This window comes from Apiospora phragmitis, assembly GCF_038363925.1.
Source record: "Apiospora phragmitis strain CBS 135458 chromosome Unknown utg000010l:1.0-9815664.0:1.0-9183399.0, whole genome shotgun sequence".
Lineage (NCBI taxonomy): Eukaryota > Fungi > Ascomycota > Sordariomycetes > Amphisphaeriales > Apiosporaceae > Apiospora > Apiospora phragmitis.
In genome coordinates, this window is record NW_027117409.1 from 982,680 (window position 1) to 996,841 (window position 14,162).

General features: G+C 52.0%; 4 protein-coding genes across 4 annotated transcripts; 2 read left to right on the forward strand and 2 right to left on the reverse strand.

The window, feature by feature from the left end:
* Window positions 1-556: 556 nt before the first annotated feature.
* Window positions 557-6,449, reverse strand: PG994_010105 (Metal resistance protein; the record flags this gene model as incomplete). The annotated part of the gene is made up of 9 exons (XM_066861514.1): window positions 557-1,002; window positions 1,173-1,241; window positions 1,391-1,565; window positions 1,624-2,639; window positions 2,701-2,787; window positions 2,840-4,628; window positions 4,690-5,496; window positions 5,575-5,974; window positions 6,352-6,449. 9 exons carry the CDS (start codon window positions 6,447-6,449, stop codon window positions 557-559), a joined length of 4,887 nt encoding a protein of 1,628 aa, XP_066710624.1.
* Window positions 6,450-7,436: 987 nt separating this feature from the next.
* Window positions 7,437-8,159, reverse strand: PG994_010106 (uncharacterized protein; the record flags this gene model as incomplete). The annotated part of the gene is made up of 3 exons (XM_066861515.1): window positions 7,437-7,613; window positions 7,687-7,918; window positions 7,978-8,159. The coding sequence occupies 3 exons, from the start codon at window positions 8,157-8,159 to the stop codon at window positions 7,437-7,439; spliced, it is 591 nt and encodes a 196-aa protein (XP_066710625.1).
* Window positions 8,160-9,274: 1,115 nt separating this feature from the next.
* On the forward strand, window positions 9,275-11,958 carry PG994_010107 (uncharacterized protein; the record flags this gene model as incomplete). The annotated part of the gene is made up of 5 exons (XM_066861516.1): window positions 9,275-10,081; window positions 10,132-10,572; window positions 10,634-11,499; window positions 11,538-11,822; window positions 11,901-11,958. 5 exons carry the CDS (start codon window positions 9,275-9,277, stop codon window positions 11,956-11,958), a joined length of 2,457 nt encoding a protein of 818 aa, XP_066710626.1.
* Window positions 11,959-13,014: 1,056 nt separating this feature from the next.
* On the forward strand, window positions 13,015-13,695 carry PG994_010108 (uncharacterized protein; the record flags this gene model as incomplete). Its single annotated transcript, XM_066861517.1, has 2 exons — window positions 13,015-13,262; window positions 13,341-13,695. The coding sequence occupies 2 exons, from the start codon at window positions 13,015-13,017 to the stop codon at window positions 13,693-13,695; spliced, it is 603 nt and encodes a 200-aa protein (XP_066710627.1).
* Window positions 13,696-14,162: the final 467 nt, after the last annotated feature.

Here is a 14,162-nt window from a genome sequence, read left to right on the forward strand (position 1 = left end):
AAAGAGCGGCAAACAGAGTATTCGAATATGCTCTGTAATGAATCATCAAACATGTGTTTCTGTCTCCTCATGTTCTTCTTTTCCTCTATAGTTTATAGTTGCATGCCTTCCATCTATGTACAAATGCACTACGCGTCTGCATGCTTAAAAACATTACCCAACCAACACACTGTTCGTCCATCTCGCATTTCGCTGTCGTTGGAGCGCTTGCATGTAGCTAATCATCATCAAATACACCACACCATCCTTCACCGGCAAACTGGTCAAGTGTAGATCTTGTCGATCCATACCTAAAGGTGAAAGAAAGACGTTGGCATTACCATCCCCTTCCGCATCCTAAGACCGATCTGGCGATAGAGTTTGTGTGGCGCCTGTTCGGATCAACAGGGACCATGACACGCTACCTGAAAGGAAGAGATCCTGCAGCGCGGCCGTTTTTTGGCAACCATATATTGCTTTTCCTTTTCCGTTTTTGTTTTTGGGCAGCGGCAGCGGGATGGCCCGGCTGCCCGTTATGCATGTCTCGGATGCATGTGCGTGAGACCGACTCGGTTACTTATTCTGTATCCAGACCAGCCTGCTTCACCAATCCGTAGAAGGCTCCCTTGCGCTTGATGAGCTCCTGCGGCGTGTCAAACTCGACCACCTCGCCCTTGTCCAGAACCACGACTCGGTCGCTGTCAAGGATAGTGTTAATGCGATGCGCGACCGTGATGATGGTTCGGTGAGCGAAAAGCGGCGACCGCAGCGTCGTCTGCAGCATGGCATCCGTCTCCACGTCTACGGCGGCCGTTGCCTCATCCAGCACGAGAATGTTGGACGGCGTCAGCATCGCACGCGCTAGCGACACCAATTGGCGCTGGCCCTGCGAGAGATTGGATCCTGTAGACAAGAAACGGTGGTTAGCAATGGTGCAATCAAGGCTGGGTTTGACAGCAGCAGCACTATTGGCCATCATTGAAAAGACACTACTACATGAAAGGCTTGGTATGGTGCGGAAAGCTGGTGTCGTCATTGCTCATACGAGGTCCGACGTTGCCAGATTCGATGCTCACTGCAGAAACCCGCTCGCAATTGATGATGCAGATAGCCGAGATGGGTCTGAGAAGGGTGTAACACAAAGTGGGCATTGATGGAAAAGTTGCTGAAGACGAATGGATTGTAAGACTTACCACCTTCATTGATTTTAGCCTCAAGACCTCCTTCCATCGATGCCACATGGTCCTTGAGTCGTGCATGATCTGCCAGCGATATTTGCATTAGCCAGAGTTACTAGAGGGTGGTTGTGAAATCTGAATGGCTGGAAGGAACATTACGCGAGAACATGTGCTGTTCCTGTCATGCGGTGCAATCAATGGTGATGGATGGGTAAGCAGCGCGTAACACTCACCTAGTACGCTCCAGAGTTCCGTGTCATCATGAACATGACCAGGATCCAGGTTGTCGCGGACGGTACCCTCGAACAGAGCGGCGTCCTGGGGTATAATAGCCAGTCGTCGTCGGAGGTCGAGCAGCCCGATCTTGGACGTATCGAGCTCGTCAATACTGATATGTCCCGAGTCTGCCTATGAGTCGGAAGAGTGCCAGTGTCAGTGACGACTTGCCAGCACCGGTACGCCCAACCACACCAATCTTCTCATGCGACTTGATGTCGAGTTTGATGTTCTTGAGTACCAAGTCCAGGCCTTCGCGATAGCGGGTGCTGTAGTTGTGGAACTGGACCGCGCCGTCGGTTGGCCATGCCACCGGAGCGCGATGGCGGGGGATGATCTCAGGAGCCTCGCTCGGAAGGCGGGCGTATTCGAGCACACGTTCCACAGACACGATGTTGGTCTCCACTTCGACTGTCTGGCGCACAATCCAGTTGAGCGAGGTGGTGATCTGAAGGGCATACGACATAGCCAAACCCACCATGCCCGCCGACAGACCGCTATGGTTGGTGACGGAGATGATGGCGAATCCCGCTGCTGCAAGAATGATGACAGCGCCAATGAACTCCAGACGTACAGCCAACCACCTGTTCGCACTTATTGAAGGGTAGTAAGCCTTAAGATTGGTGTCGACACGCCATTCGTTCTCGAGCTCGAATCTGTCCTTTTGCCGGTACGCCCGAATGGTGCTGATTCCTCCGAGCGACTCCTGAAAGTGGGCGTAGATGGGGCTTCTGCTAACACTGTCCAATCGCTTGAGCTCTCGCGATGTTCTCAGATAGTACCGCTGGATCCAATAATACATAAAACTCAAGGGGATGATAAGAGCGACAAAAGCCGGAGTGCCCACAGAAATCACCACCAAGGTGAAGGCGGACCGAGCACCGTTAACAAACAACATGTTGAAGGTACGAGCCAGCACCTCGTCAAGTCGGTAGACATCGCTTGAGAAACGGTTCATGATTCTGCCAGCCGGGGTCGTGTCGAAGAAAGACATGGGAGATCGGAAGATGGCAGTGGCCATTCTCTCGTGAAGTTTCCTTGACGCCTCAATAGAGCAGAAGATCCAGAGGATCAAGGTCTGGATAACAGTCAAAGCTGCAGAGCCGATACCGAATGCGAAGTAGATGCCAAGATATTTGCCGACGTCGGGGTTGCCTCCAACCTCAGTGTTATGCTCTGTCCAGTTCTTAAGCCATACGCTCCCACCTATCTCCCGTGTTAGTCTTCAGGCCCTTGAAATCTCTTCAAGAGGAAGGTAGATGCTTACCAATTTGCGCAGACTGGGCGGCAACCAGGGTAAATAAGTAAATGGCTACGGCGACCAAGTTGCTAGTTTTCGCATATTCGAGATACACTGGAGTTGTTAGCTGGAAAGTCTCACTTTTGGAATTTCTCATGTTGCTTACCATCCCATTTGACCTTGCCTTGCTCCAAGTGCTCTTTGCTCTGTCTTGTCTTGCTGCTGGGGTCCTCCTCGTCGCTGAGCTTCCCACGAGGTCCCTTGAAGCTAGCGGCGCTGGCCCGTCGCAAGGTTGACATGCTTCCAGTGCGCCTTTGCGCACCTGAAGTACCGCCACCTGGCTTAATAGGGGCAAGCTCGGGTACATTCTCCTGCGCTTCCTCGGCTTCTTCCTTGTCAATAGCGGACTCACCAACATATGTAGAGCTACCGCTTCCTGTCGAGCGTTCCGGGCTATGAGTCTGAGATGAAGGACCCGAGTCTTGGCCCAGGGTTTTGATCAAGTCGGCAATACCACCCTTCATGGCCATGAGCTGACGGAAGGTGCCCTTCTCTGCAATCTCTCCATCCCTAAGCTGCACGATGTAGTCCGCGTCCGTGAGAACAGCGATGGCATTAGTTGCTAAAACCCTACACTTCGAGGCGAGAAGACCATTTGGACCCAAAACGTTTTCAATGATGTGTCTGCCCACATGCGAATCAACTGCAGACAGACAGTCGTCAAGCAGATATATGTCAGCTCTGGCGTAGACTGCACGAGCAAGTGCTACGCGTGCCTTTTGGCCACCGCTCAGGGAAATACCACGTTCTCCGACGACTGTTTCATCACCGTCAGGAAGTTGGGTGAAATCATCGAGAAGCGCACACGCCCTGACCGTCTTGTCGTAGAAGTGCGAGTCATAACGATGACCGAAAATAATGTTCTCCTTGACAGTGGCGTTCATGATCCAGGGCTGTTGGGCAACGTATGCAATATTACCATGTACTTCTACACGACCTTTTTCCTTCCAGAGATCACCCAAGATACTCTGAAGGAACGACGACTTGCCCATACCCACTCTACCAACAACACAAGTGAGTTCACCTTTGTGTGCAGTGAAGAAGATATCCCTCAGGACACTCTTACTCTCATGTCGGTTCCAAGAGAAGGTACCATCCCGGATTACCACGGACTCATCACCACGCTCTTCAGCCGCAGGGGACAAAACGATGGCGTCTGGCTGCACTTCTTCAGCTGCAAGAAACTCTGTCAAACGTCCAACAGCTACTGACGCTTCGATAATGGACGTTATCACCATGGGCAAGACAGCTAGCGGGAAAGTCAGAAGGTTGAAGAGGGACAAGGCCGGAAAGACGATATCCGTGGTCAGAGGCGTGGTCTTCGTCAGAACGAAGACGGCAAAGGTGGAGCAGGACACCAAAAACGGGGTGCTGGACCAAGTGAAATTGGCGAAAGCTTGGCCGGCACCGATCTTGCGGAGGTTCTTAAGTTCCAAGTCGTTTCGGACATAGTTGAGCTTGTTCATGAAGGCAGTGCTCCAGGCGTACAGCTTGATGCTCTTCATGTTGTTGATGATCTCGGCAATCAGGCGGCTTCGGGAGTCCTTGTTTTTCATCTGCTGTTTTTGCAGCGTCTTCATGTATTTCGCAATAAAGCCATTGATCGGAATCATGATAATCATCACTCCAATTCCAGCAAGCATGGACCAGCCCACAAGCTGGTATAGCGAGACCATGCAAAGAATGATTTGGAATGGCGCTGACCATACTTGCTGCGCGAACTGAGTGAGATCCTGCAAGCGCTGTGCATCAACAGCCATATAGTTGACGATATCGCCTGTCGACTTGGTAGCCCGACCTTCATTGGATAATTTCAAAGATTTCTTGTAGATTGCAGCAGCTAGGCCAGACTTGATACGCATGCCCGTAACAAATGCAAGTTGGAAGTATTGATGCTTATTGGAAGTCAGTAAAGGCTACTAAGGTCAAGGCCATCTCAACGGGTAAGCAACTTACAATCATGCTGGTCTGCAACACGGCGACGAAGAACATAGCAAGCGCGATAGCTGCACCTTTCACGACAGGCTGAGGTTCCTTTCCAGGCTTGTATGATTCGACGAACGAAATCAGAAAGCGCAAAAGCTGCGGCTGGGCGAAGGCCGCCAAGTCGTTGAAAACCTTGAAGACCGCCGCCAGAGCGTAAGGGCCACCATATGCCTTGAACAAGGCTAGCCACAGCGATGGCTTCTTCCGGTGCTGCAGCTCGTACTGCCATGCCTTATCGAAGTTGTCGCCAGTCGTTGAAGACTTGTCGCTGGGTTGAAGACCCCAGAGATCCTCCTCTGTAACAAACTGTTTGTAGCCATGCTTCATCATAGGTGTCATCCAAGAGAAGGTGAGCCGGGAGAAGATGGTAGCGTATTCGGCAGGACACTCTTCGCCGTCGTCATCGATCAATGCTTCGTATGCGCTCGCCCTCTTGGGCCACAGCCACTCTAATAAGAAGTCCACCAAAGAGAGCCCAACGCCGACAGTGAAAGTCACGAAGTAGGCAATATTCGAATCGTACACCTGCTGCGAGACGAGGGAACGGAGCTTCACAGCATATGAAAGCAGCAGAAACAGCCAGAAGAACAGAACCACGCCATTAGCGTTCCGTGCTCGAGCATGTTCAACCCATTGTATTACGAAGACGACACAAAGAGACGCAAGTGTCAGAAACGTTGTCAACACTCGAATGTCCCCGAACCATATGCCAGGAAAGTTGATAATCTGAATCGCGAGCTGGGCGACGACATCGGCGATTACGAGGACTAGTATGCTCTGGAGGAACAGCCAGGTTAGTACCATATCATATTGGACTAATTGCCTGCGCCTGGTAGATGGGGATCGAGAGCTTACCTGTTTCGTCCAGAAGTGCCAGTCCTTGGCCAAACTGACCACCTTGGACTGCCTGAGTAGATACCAAAGGGCGAGGGGTCCGCAGACGAGGCCAAAGATGGCGACAGATAAGACCCAGACATCAATGAAGCATGGGGTGAAATCAAATCGAAAGGGGCTCATAGGACCCCAACCCTCCTCGTTGCCGCATAGCGGCTGCTTGAACTCTTGTGTCGCGCTGAGGTAGCCGGACCCGAGCTGTTGCAGCGGCCGGTATCCGGTGAAGGAGCCGGTCGAGTGAAGGACCTGTTGCGACTGGTCGCCGTCGAATCGCATGACCGAGGTTAGGAAGTACAGGAGGCGGCGTCGACAAAGCTCATAATAAACGACAGGGAAGTCGGATGGCGCAATTGGTGAGTGACTAGACGCAACCGCAGGTTAAAAAGCAAACCTTCCTTATGCTATGTGAGGAAATAAGCTGGGTGGGAGAGGTGGTGTGGGTGGTGATAGGAAGTCCTTCCTGGAAGAATCGCGTGGGAAATTCGTCAGGTTACCTACTGCCTCTGTAAAGCCCGGGGGGACGGGATTGCTGATCAATCAAAAGAGAGGTCAGATAAGGTATGAGAGTATAAGGCGGTCTTTTTTTACCCGCCTCACCGATGGAACCTCCCTGACTCTAACGCCGGCTAGCTGCTTCTTCCGGATTCTCGGAATTAGTAATGCACTTCACGCTGCTATCCAGGCGTCAACTTTTCTCACGCGTCCGGTTTTTAGTTCGATCGAGGCCAGCCCACTTACCGTGGTCGTATTCCTGTACAATTGCTAGGATCAGCACCGCGCTTTGGGAGCTGGAGGAAGCTGTCAATGACAGCACCAATTCGACCTAGCGAAAACATCCCTCACACGACCGTCGAAGTGGACACAGCCCGCTATCGGGCTCATACTAACACAGGAGACCCCTGCCTTCCGAAGCTGAGAGTGTCCCATCGCTAATGCAAGCACGTTCTATGTAGCGGTACTGGTATGCAACCACTGTAGGGATGTTATCCAATGCTCATGAATGATGCCGTCCAATTTATAATGTAGTTTTTCATATTCCAATTCTACAATACAGGATCCCGACGGTCAGGTTAAGCTCACGTCTGCTTTGACCCGGCGACGATCACCCAAGTCCAGTGAGTCCGGTCTCATCATGATGGTTTGAATGGCAGGAAGCTAGGGTTAGAGTTCCGTCATACGTAATTGGCGCGGCCGTCCAGGCCGTCTTTGCGAGCACTCGCGTTCATGGAGTTGGTGGGGCATCCAGTACAGCATCGGGTCTCCGCTAGGTAGAGCTGCAACTTTATTCTAGCTCGGCCAGTCACCACATGCAGTGTCCTCGGCGCGGGGCTTTTTTTTTGTGTAACCAACTTCAAGTGTGAAAGTCGAATTGAAACCAGCGAGCTGCAATGCGAAGATCAAGACAAGACATAGAAGTGCACAAGTTCAGTATGAAAGAGACACGCGTAAGTATCAGATATGACAACATGTTGAGGCATTTATTCTAATCTGCGCACGAATCCGGGCCGCTTACTACCGGTCGAGAACATGCAAGTCAATGACAGGACACATCGTCTGTCTCAGCATCCAGCTATCATCCCAGGGACTGACTTAGACTGACTAAAGCAATGTTGCCCAGAGCAATTTACGTGCACTCAATTATAATAAGGCAAACCAAGGCTTGGTAGAGACTATGTAATTCATGGATTTGTAATTATCTTAGACAAGCTCAATCTGTACGGTACAATCTCCCAACCGGTGTATCAAACGTTTCGGGACTATATACTATTCATGGTACTCGTTTCCCATGAGCAATTCTATGCTGCAAAGGGTCCTTTCCGTACCTAATCGTCCCCAACGGCCACAAATACAGCTAGAAACGCAGCATATCCCGCAGTGGCGATGAAGACGGCTGCTTCGTCCGACGTGCTGCACCAAGCGAGCGTGAACCCAAACAGCAAGATGGCCACCGTAGAGGTGATGAGACACTTGGTCAAGGTCCGACCGATGCTCATAACAACCTGGGAGGTGTAGTGTTGTTAGATTGCATAGCAGGACTGGTCTTTCTCGCGGAGTAGTCCAGTCATTGCTTACCATGGGCACAATGACGAAGATGCCCCCGACGACGGCCGTGAGCAAACGTCTTGGGAACTCTTGTCTTCGCCGCTTCTCCTCGATTCGGAGGTCATGATCCAGTTCTGCCCCAGTAGCATCGCTTCTGGTGGTCGAGCTGGTAGCCAGCTTGGTGATCTCGCTTGTTGTCAAGACAACTACGTCGCTCGAGGGCGTCTTCCTTTTGTTCAAGGCAGCCTTGGATGATTTTGGGCTTATTTTGAGAGGAAACGGCGACACGAAGAATGCCCGTTGAGAAGGGCGAGTCCGGACACGGGGCAGTACTGGCCACGAGTGGCTGCTTGAACCCTTGGTCGGGCCGGGCACCGGCTCGGGAGCGCGCCCGCCGGCGGTATGTCATCGTGCTCATCTGTCGGGAGGTCTGGTAAATGGGGCATAGAGCTTCTTCGGTGCACCGAGCCACTCTCCTCCGTCTTGACTTGGTCGCTGTCCATCCTGTGAACGAATATGACTTGGGTCGAATTTGGTTCGTCTTCTAGCAGAAACTTGATGTCGGCATCAACTATTTCTAAACAAAGTCAATCCCGATTTGGAGTTTCAGCCATTGGCACATATGTTGCTCAAATGGGCTTGAGTATGAGGATTATTCCAGTGCCAGCCATGAACAGTGTTGCCTACTAGTCGCAGGGAAGGTGTCACTCGAGCGGTATGTGTGGGATTCTCCTTCGCCTTCCCGCCGTCCTTACCGTGTGTTGAGTGCTGTAGAGAGCACAGTCAGAGGGGCCGCAGAGATGTTCCTTCTCGCGCTAGCTTAACATCGGTTCTTGTATATCATCGTTACCATACTTGTCAGTAATCATAAATCTCCTGCCTTCTAAGAGACAAGGCACTGTATCATTTAGGCTGTGAAGTCCGACAAGAGGTGCATGCCCATGCCCCTGATTGAGTAGCATGAGGTGTCCCACGGGAATAACTAATAGTGATACCAATATGTCATATTCCGTATATGACACGAGAATCAATGTGATGGAGAACCAGTTATGCTCTTTACAGTGGGTGAGTCTGGGGACAGCACACAGGCTGAGGCATCTGTTCGACACGCCGCACTTACACGGATGTATTGGTGGAGCCCGATCATTGATGGATATGGCATTCGGGATACCTACCATCCAGGAAGACGCCGGCCATAATTTGAACCAACTGCATAATGTTTACATTCATGTATCACACTTAGTGAGACTCATATTTTTATTTTTTTTATTTTTAATATAGAGAAGTTGTGTAGTCATTAATCCGCTATATATAATTGAACTGTGCGAGTGACACGAACTGCTCTTTACGCGGTACCTTCGGACTTAAGATGACCTAATAGCGTAAACGCCCATCCCGCCATTTACCACCTAGTGATTAGATCATGGATCTCTATCAACCAACCTCAGCCCGTATAAACCTCCCATCAACACGCCTAGGGAAGAGTGCAGCGCCTGACGACGCAGGACGATTATACGAGTCTTTTTAGAGTACCCATTTATCAAAGTTCTCCAATTTGTTCCTTTGTTCACCGACATTCATGTAACACGTAGTTGCATGATCTCTTTTTTGAGGGTCAATGCCGCCGCCACTACCAGACCACTCCAGCTCGCCACTGCACGGATTGTCGAATGGTTTCGGGTCGCAGAACACGTCCAACCACAACTCCTCCGCCGCCGCCGCCTCCGGAGTTGCACCAGTAGCCGCAGCCTACAAGCGACGACAGTCCGACACCCGCGCCTCCGAACAAGACGCCAAGCGCGCCCGGCAAGGCAACCCCGCCCCGACGACGACGACGACCGAAACAACCCCGAGGATGAGCAAGCTACTGGGCAAACGGCCGGAGATCGTCGACCTGACGAAGCCGCGCTCCGCCATCCGGCCCCAGGACGGCGTCCGCAAGCTTGTCATCAAGAACCTGCGCACCGTGAACCGCACCAACGACCTCGACGAGTACTACAGCAAGACATGGAGCGAGCTGGACGCCGCCGTCCAGGCCATTTTCGCCCGACAGCAGCCGCAGCAGCCGTATGCGAAGCTGTACCGCGGCGTCGAGGACATTTGCCGCTATGGCGAGGCCAAGAAGCTCTACGAGGTCTTGCGTACGCATTGTGAGACCTATCTGAACGGGACCCTGTCCGACTCGATCCGAGCTGGCGCCGGCTCTTCCAACATCGAGGCGCTGCGGAGTGTACACAAGCATTGGGCGGTATGGAACCTCCAATCGGCGACCATCCGCTCGACTTTTAGCTATCTGGACAGGTCGTTCCTCTTGAGCTCGAAAGAGTTCCCGCAGCTCAACGACCTAGCAATTGGCCTATTCAGAAGGATGGTGTTTGTCAATTCAAAGATTGGACCTATGGTTTTGCAGGGCATGTGTGAGTTGGTGGATTTGGACCGAGGGGAGATCAACAATTCGATGCTGCTCTGTTGAAGGAGTCTATCTCCATGCTGAATGTCCTCAACATTTACGGCAAGTCCTTTGAGCCGCGCTTCCTGGAAACATCGGAAAGCTACTTCAGAGAATTCGCCGAAGAGAGCAGCACGGCGTCCCTGAAGTCGTACATCCTCGCGTGCGAGCGGTTGCTCGAGGCCGAAGACCACCGATGCAACGCCTACAACTTCGACAGCACGACGAAGAGGCAACTGATGGACAAGGCTCACGAGATTCTCGTCGAGAATTATTCCGAAAAGCTCTTGGACAGTGGCAGCGTTGGAAAGCTCATAGATGACAATGCTGTCGATTCCATGAAAGCATTGTACGATCTTCTGCGCTTTTCGAGTATTCAAAAGAGTTTGAAGGAGCCCTGGGAAGACTACATCAAGAGCACGGGATCCTCTATCGTCAATGACACTTCACGCGGAGATGAGATGGTGGTGCGACTACTCGAGATTCCGGAGAGCGCTTGATGTCATGATTCGGGACGCATTTAATCAGGATGATGACTTCACCTATGGGCTGAGGGAGGCCTTTGGTAACTTCATCAACGACAAAAAGATCTTATCTTCTTGGAAGACCGGCACATCAAAGGTCGGCGAGATGATCGCAAAATATATCGACATGCTTCTACGAGGCGGTCTCAAGACCATTCCAAAATCGCTCTTGTCGGACAACAAAGACCGTGCGGAAGCCGAACGGAGTGGCCAGGCCAGCACTGGCGATGAAGACGCAGAACTGGATAGACAACTAGATCAAGCGCTAGAGTTGTTCAGATTCATCGAGGGCAAAGACGTATTCGAGGCTTTCTACAAGCAAGACTTGGCGAGGCGTCTCCTGATGAGCCGCAGTGCCAGCGCCGATGCGGAGAGAAGCATGCTCACCAAGCTCAAGAGCGAGTGCGGTTCCAGTTTCACTCACAACCTCGAGCAGATGTTCAAGGACCAGGAGCTGGCCCGCGACGAGATGGCTTCCTACAAGTCATGGCTTGAAAACACCGGGCGGGATAAGAGCAGCGTCGACCTCACGGTCAGCATTCTGTCTGCAGCAGCATGGCCAACCTACCCTGACACGCAACTTCGTCTGCCAGATGAAGCTGCAAAACAAATAGAAACCTTCGAGAAGTATTACATCGGGAAGCACACAGGCAGGCGGCTAACATGGAAACACTCGTTGGCGCATTGTGTCGTCAAGGCGCGGTTTAACAAAGGCCCCAAAGAGCTGCTAGTTAGCGCCTACCAGGCTGTTGTTCTGGAGTTGTTCAACCAGCTCGAGGGCAAGCCGGACGAGGTTCTGTCCTTTGCCCAGATAGCCGAGGCGACCGGGCTGAACGAGCAAGATCTCAAGCGGACGCTCCAGTCCCTGGCGTGCGGCAAAGCCCGCGTGCTGACCAAACACCCAAGAGCCGAGACGTGAGCGAGACCGACACGTTTACGGTGAACAAGGGGTTCGCGGACCCCAAGTACCGCGTCAAGATCAACCAGGTGCAGCTGAAGGAGACCAAGGAGGAGAACCAGGACACGCACAAGCGGGTGGCCGCGGACCGGCAATTCGAGACGCAGGCGGCGATTGTCCGGATCATGAAGAGCCGCAAGACCATGACGCACGCCAACCTCGTGGCCGAGGTCATAAACCAGACCAAGAGCCGGGGTGCCGTGGACACCACCGAGATTAAGAAGAATATTGAGAAGTACGTTTTTTTGCGACTACTGCTTACCCCTTTCTACTTACCTCGTGCTTGACCCAATTACTAACATGACGATGGCAGGCTCATCGAGAAGGACTATCTCGAGAGAGAAGGTGGTTCCTACACCTATCTGGCATAGACTTGGTGTGTGTTTTTGGGTGTTGATAGGAAGCATGGAGAAACATCCATGAGGCCACCTGTGTGTAGAGATCATATCGTAAGGCCAACAGCAACATTAAAGATGTTCTTGATTAGCGTTCCTTCAGCGCTACAACACAACACACTTACTGCTCCATTTGAAAGCAATTGATTTATTGGCCTTGGGTACCCTCAAGATTTGCATGAAGGATGGCCTGAATAAGCGACGGATGTTGTTATGTACGGAATACAAATTCGGTATGACCATGTTGCTCTGGGAGTCAGGGGTTGTTCCGTTCGCCGATACATACATGTAGGAGCTGGCACAACGAGACGGTGCATGTCAACTTTCCTTCGGCAATACACCATACAATCAGTCAAACAAAGTATATTCTCATGCTACAGAAATTTCTAATATCTATATTTGAGCAATCGAACAAAGATTTCATCGCTGAGATCGGCTGGGATCGTGATGAATGCCAAGCATTGAATACCGATTTTTAGTTGCCATGCAGAGTGGAGCGCGCCATCGTTGATCGCCTAAGGGCGGCGGTACTGGGCGGGGTCCACCAACGGTGAGGGAATGATTCAGAGCCTTCGGAGCATTTACTGCGGTATGAAGTCATGAAACTCTGTCGATACTCTATTGATAGGCCGTTTCCTTCTGCCCAGACCCCTCAGCTGAACCATCCATCTCATACTGTACTACTACTACCCTAAGCAAGGCTCCTCCCGTCAGGCATTCCCACATCAGATTGGATGAGCGCCGGGCTATGATTTCATACTAACGTCAGAGACTCGAAAGGAGGCTGAAGTCAAAGGAAGGTACGAATGACGTTTTGAGTATCATCAAATGGAGGAAGGAGATCTCTGCGAACATAGATATATTCTCGCTGGATGCCCACGTATAGAGTAGGAGAACAAAAAATTGATCAATCCATCTCACTTTACCAAAACCACATCCAACTCCAACAAATCTACTCGTGATACCCTCCATTCCCCCTTCCATATCACCCACAAACTCACAGACACACACGAAACAAAAACCACACGCAAAATGGCACCCGGCGACCGACAAGAGCATCTGCGCAACGTGGCCGAGCAGGCGGAGCGTGACCTCAACTCGCAGGAGGCCAAGACCGGCCGCGGCAAGCAGAGCGTCAACGACGAGGCGGGCGTCGACACCCGCGTCGAGAACAAGTTCCCCGGCGCCGATGTGAAGTACGGTGCGGACCTGAGCACCAACGCGGGCTACAACAAGCGGATCCCGCCCGAAGAGGGTGGTGAGCTGGACGCTCGTGGCCGGTATGTCTTTTGTCCCCCCTCTCTCCCTCTTCTTACCTCTTTATCTTATATTCAAGACACTAACATGATGCAACACAGCCAAACCCGAGGCGAGCACTTCGAAGGTGTCGGCGGCCCCGAGCACAAGCTCGAGCGCCAGCAGCGCGACCTGGGTGGCTACGACAACGCGAACGAGGTGGGCTCGAGCCACCCGCACCCCGCGGGCGAGAACCTGGACGGCGGCCGCGTCGGCCTCGGCAGCGGCGACGCCTTGTCCGAGGGCCGCGAGGCGGTCGAGACTAACATGGCGAGCAAGAGCCACCCGAGCCACAAGGGCGAGTTCAAGGGCTCGGACTACTACACGCCCGAATCGGTGCCCGACTCCATCTCGGCTGAGGGGAACGTCGCGCCCGGTAGCGTGACGCAGGCTTCGCGCGAGTCGGAGGGGTACTAGAGGGGGGGAAAAGGAAGGCGATGAGTATAAGATGGAACTTGTATTATTAGCCCAAACGAGATTGGGTGCAATAGACCCTGACGAATTAACGAATGAATCAAAAGCCAATTGCTTTCAATCCATCTACGTACCTGGATAGGCTGTATGATTTTGTGGTATGTCGTATCAATAAACTCTCCTCAACGTAAACATTATTTCCAACCACCCTTGAAAGAGTCTGATATACTTATTGCCGCTATACCTCCTATACGCCTTAACTTGTCGTCACTCAAGTGGAGTACCATTCTTATCTTTTACACAGGTTAACCATTAATTCAGGTGATGATAATAGCAGCATGGTGACTGATAAAGTGTCCTTTACCAGTTGAATTTTTAACTCCTACATAGCCACGCGAAGCCGTCCGGGTTGACGCAGATACCGACGCGAGCCTGCAACTGGGCGGTACCGACAATGTTGCTGACGGCTT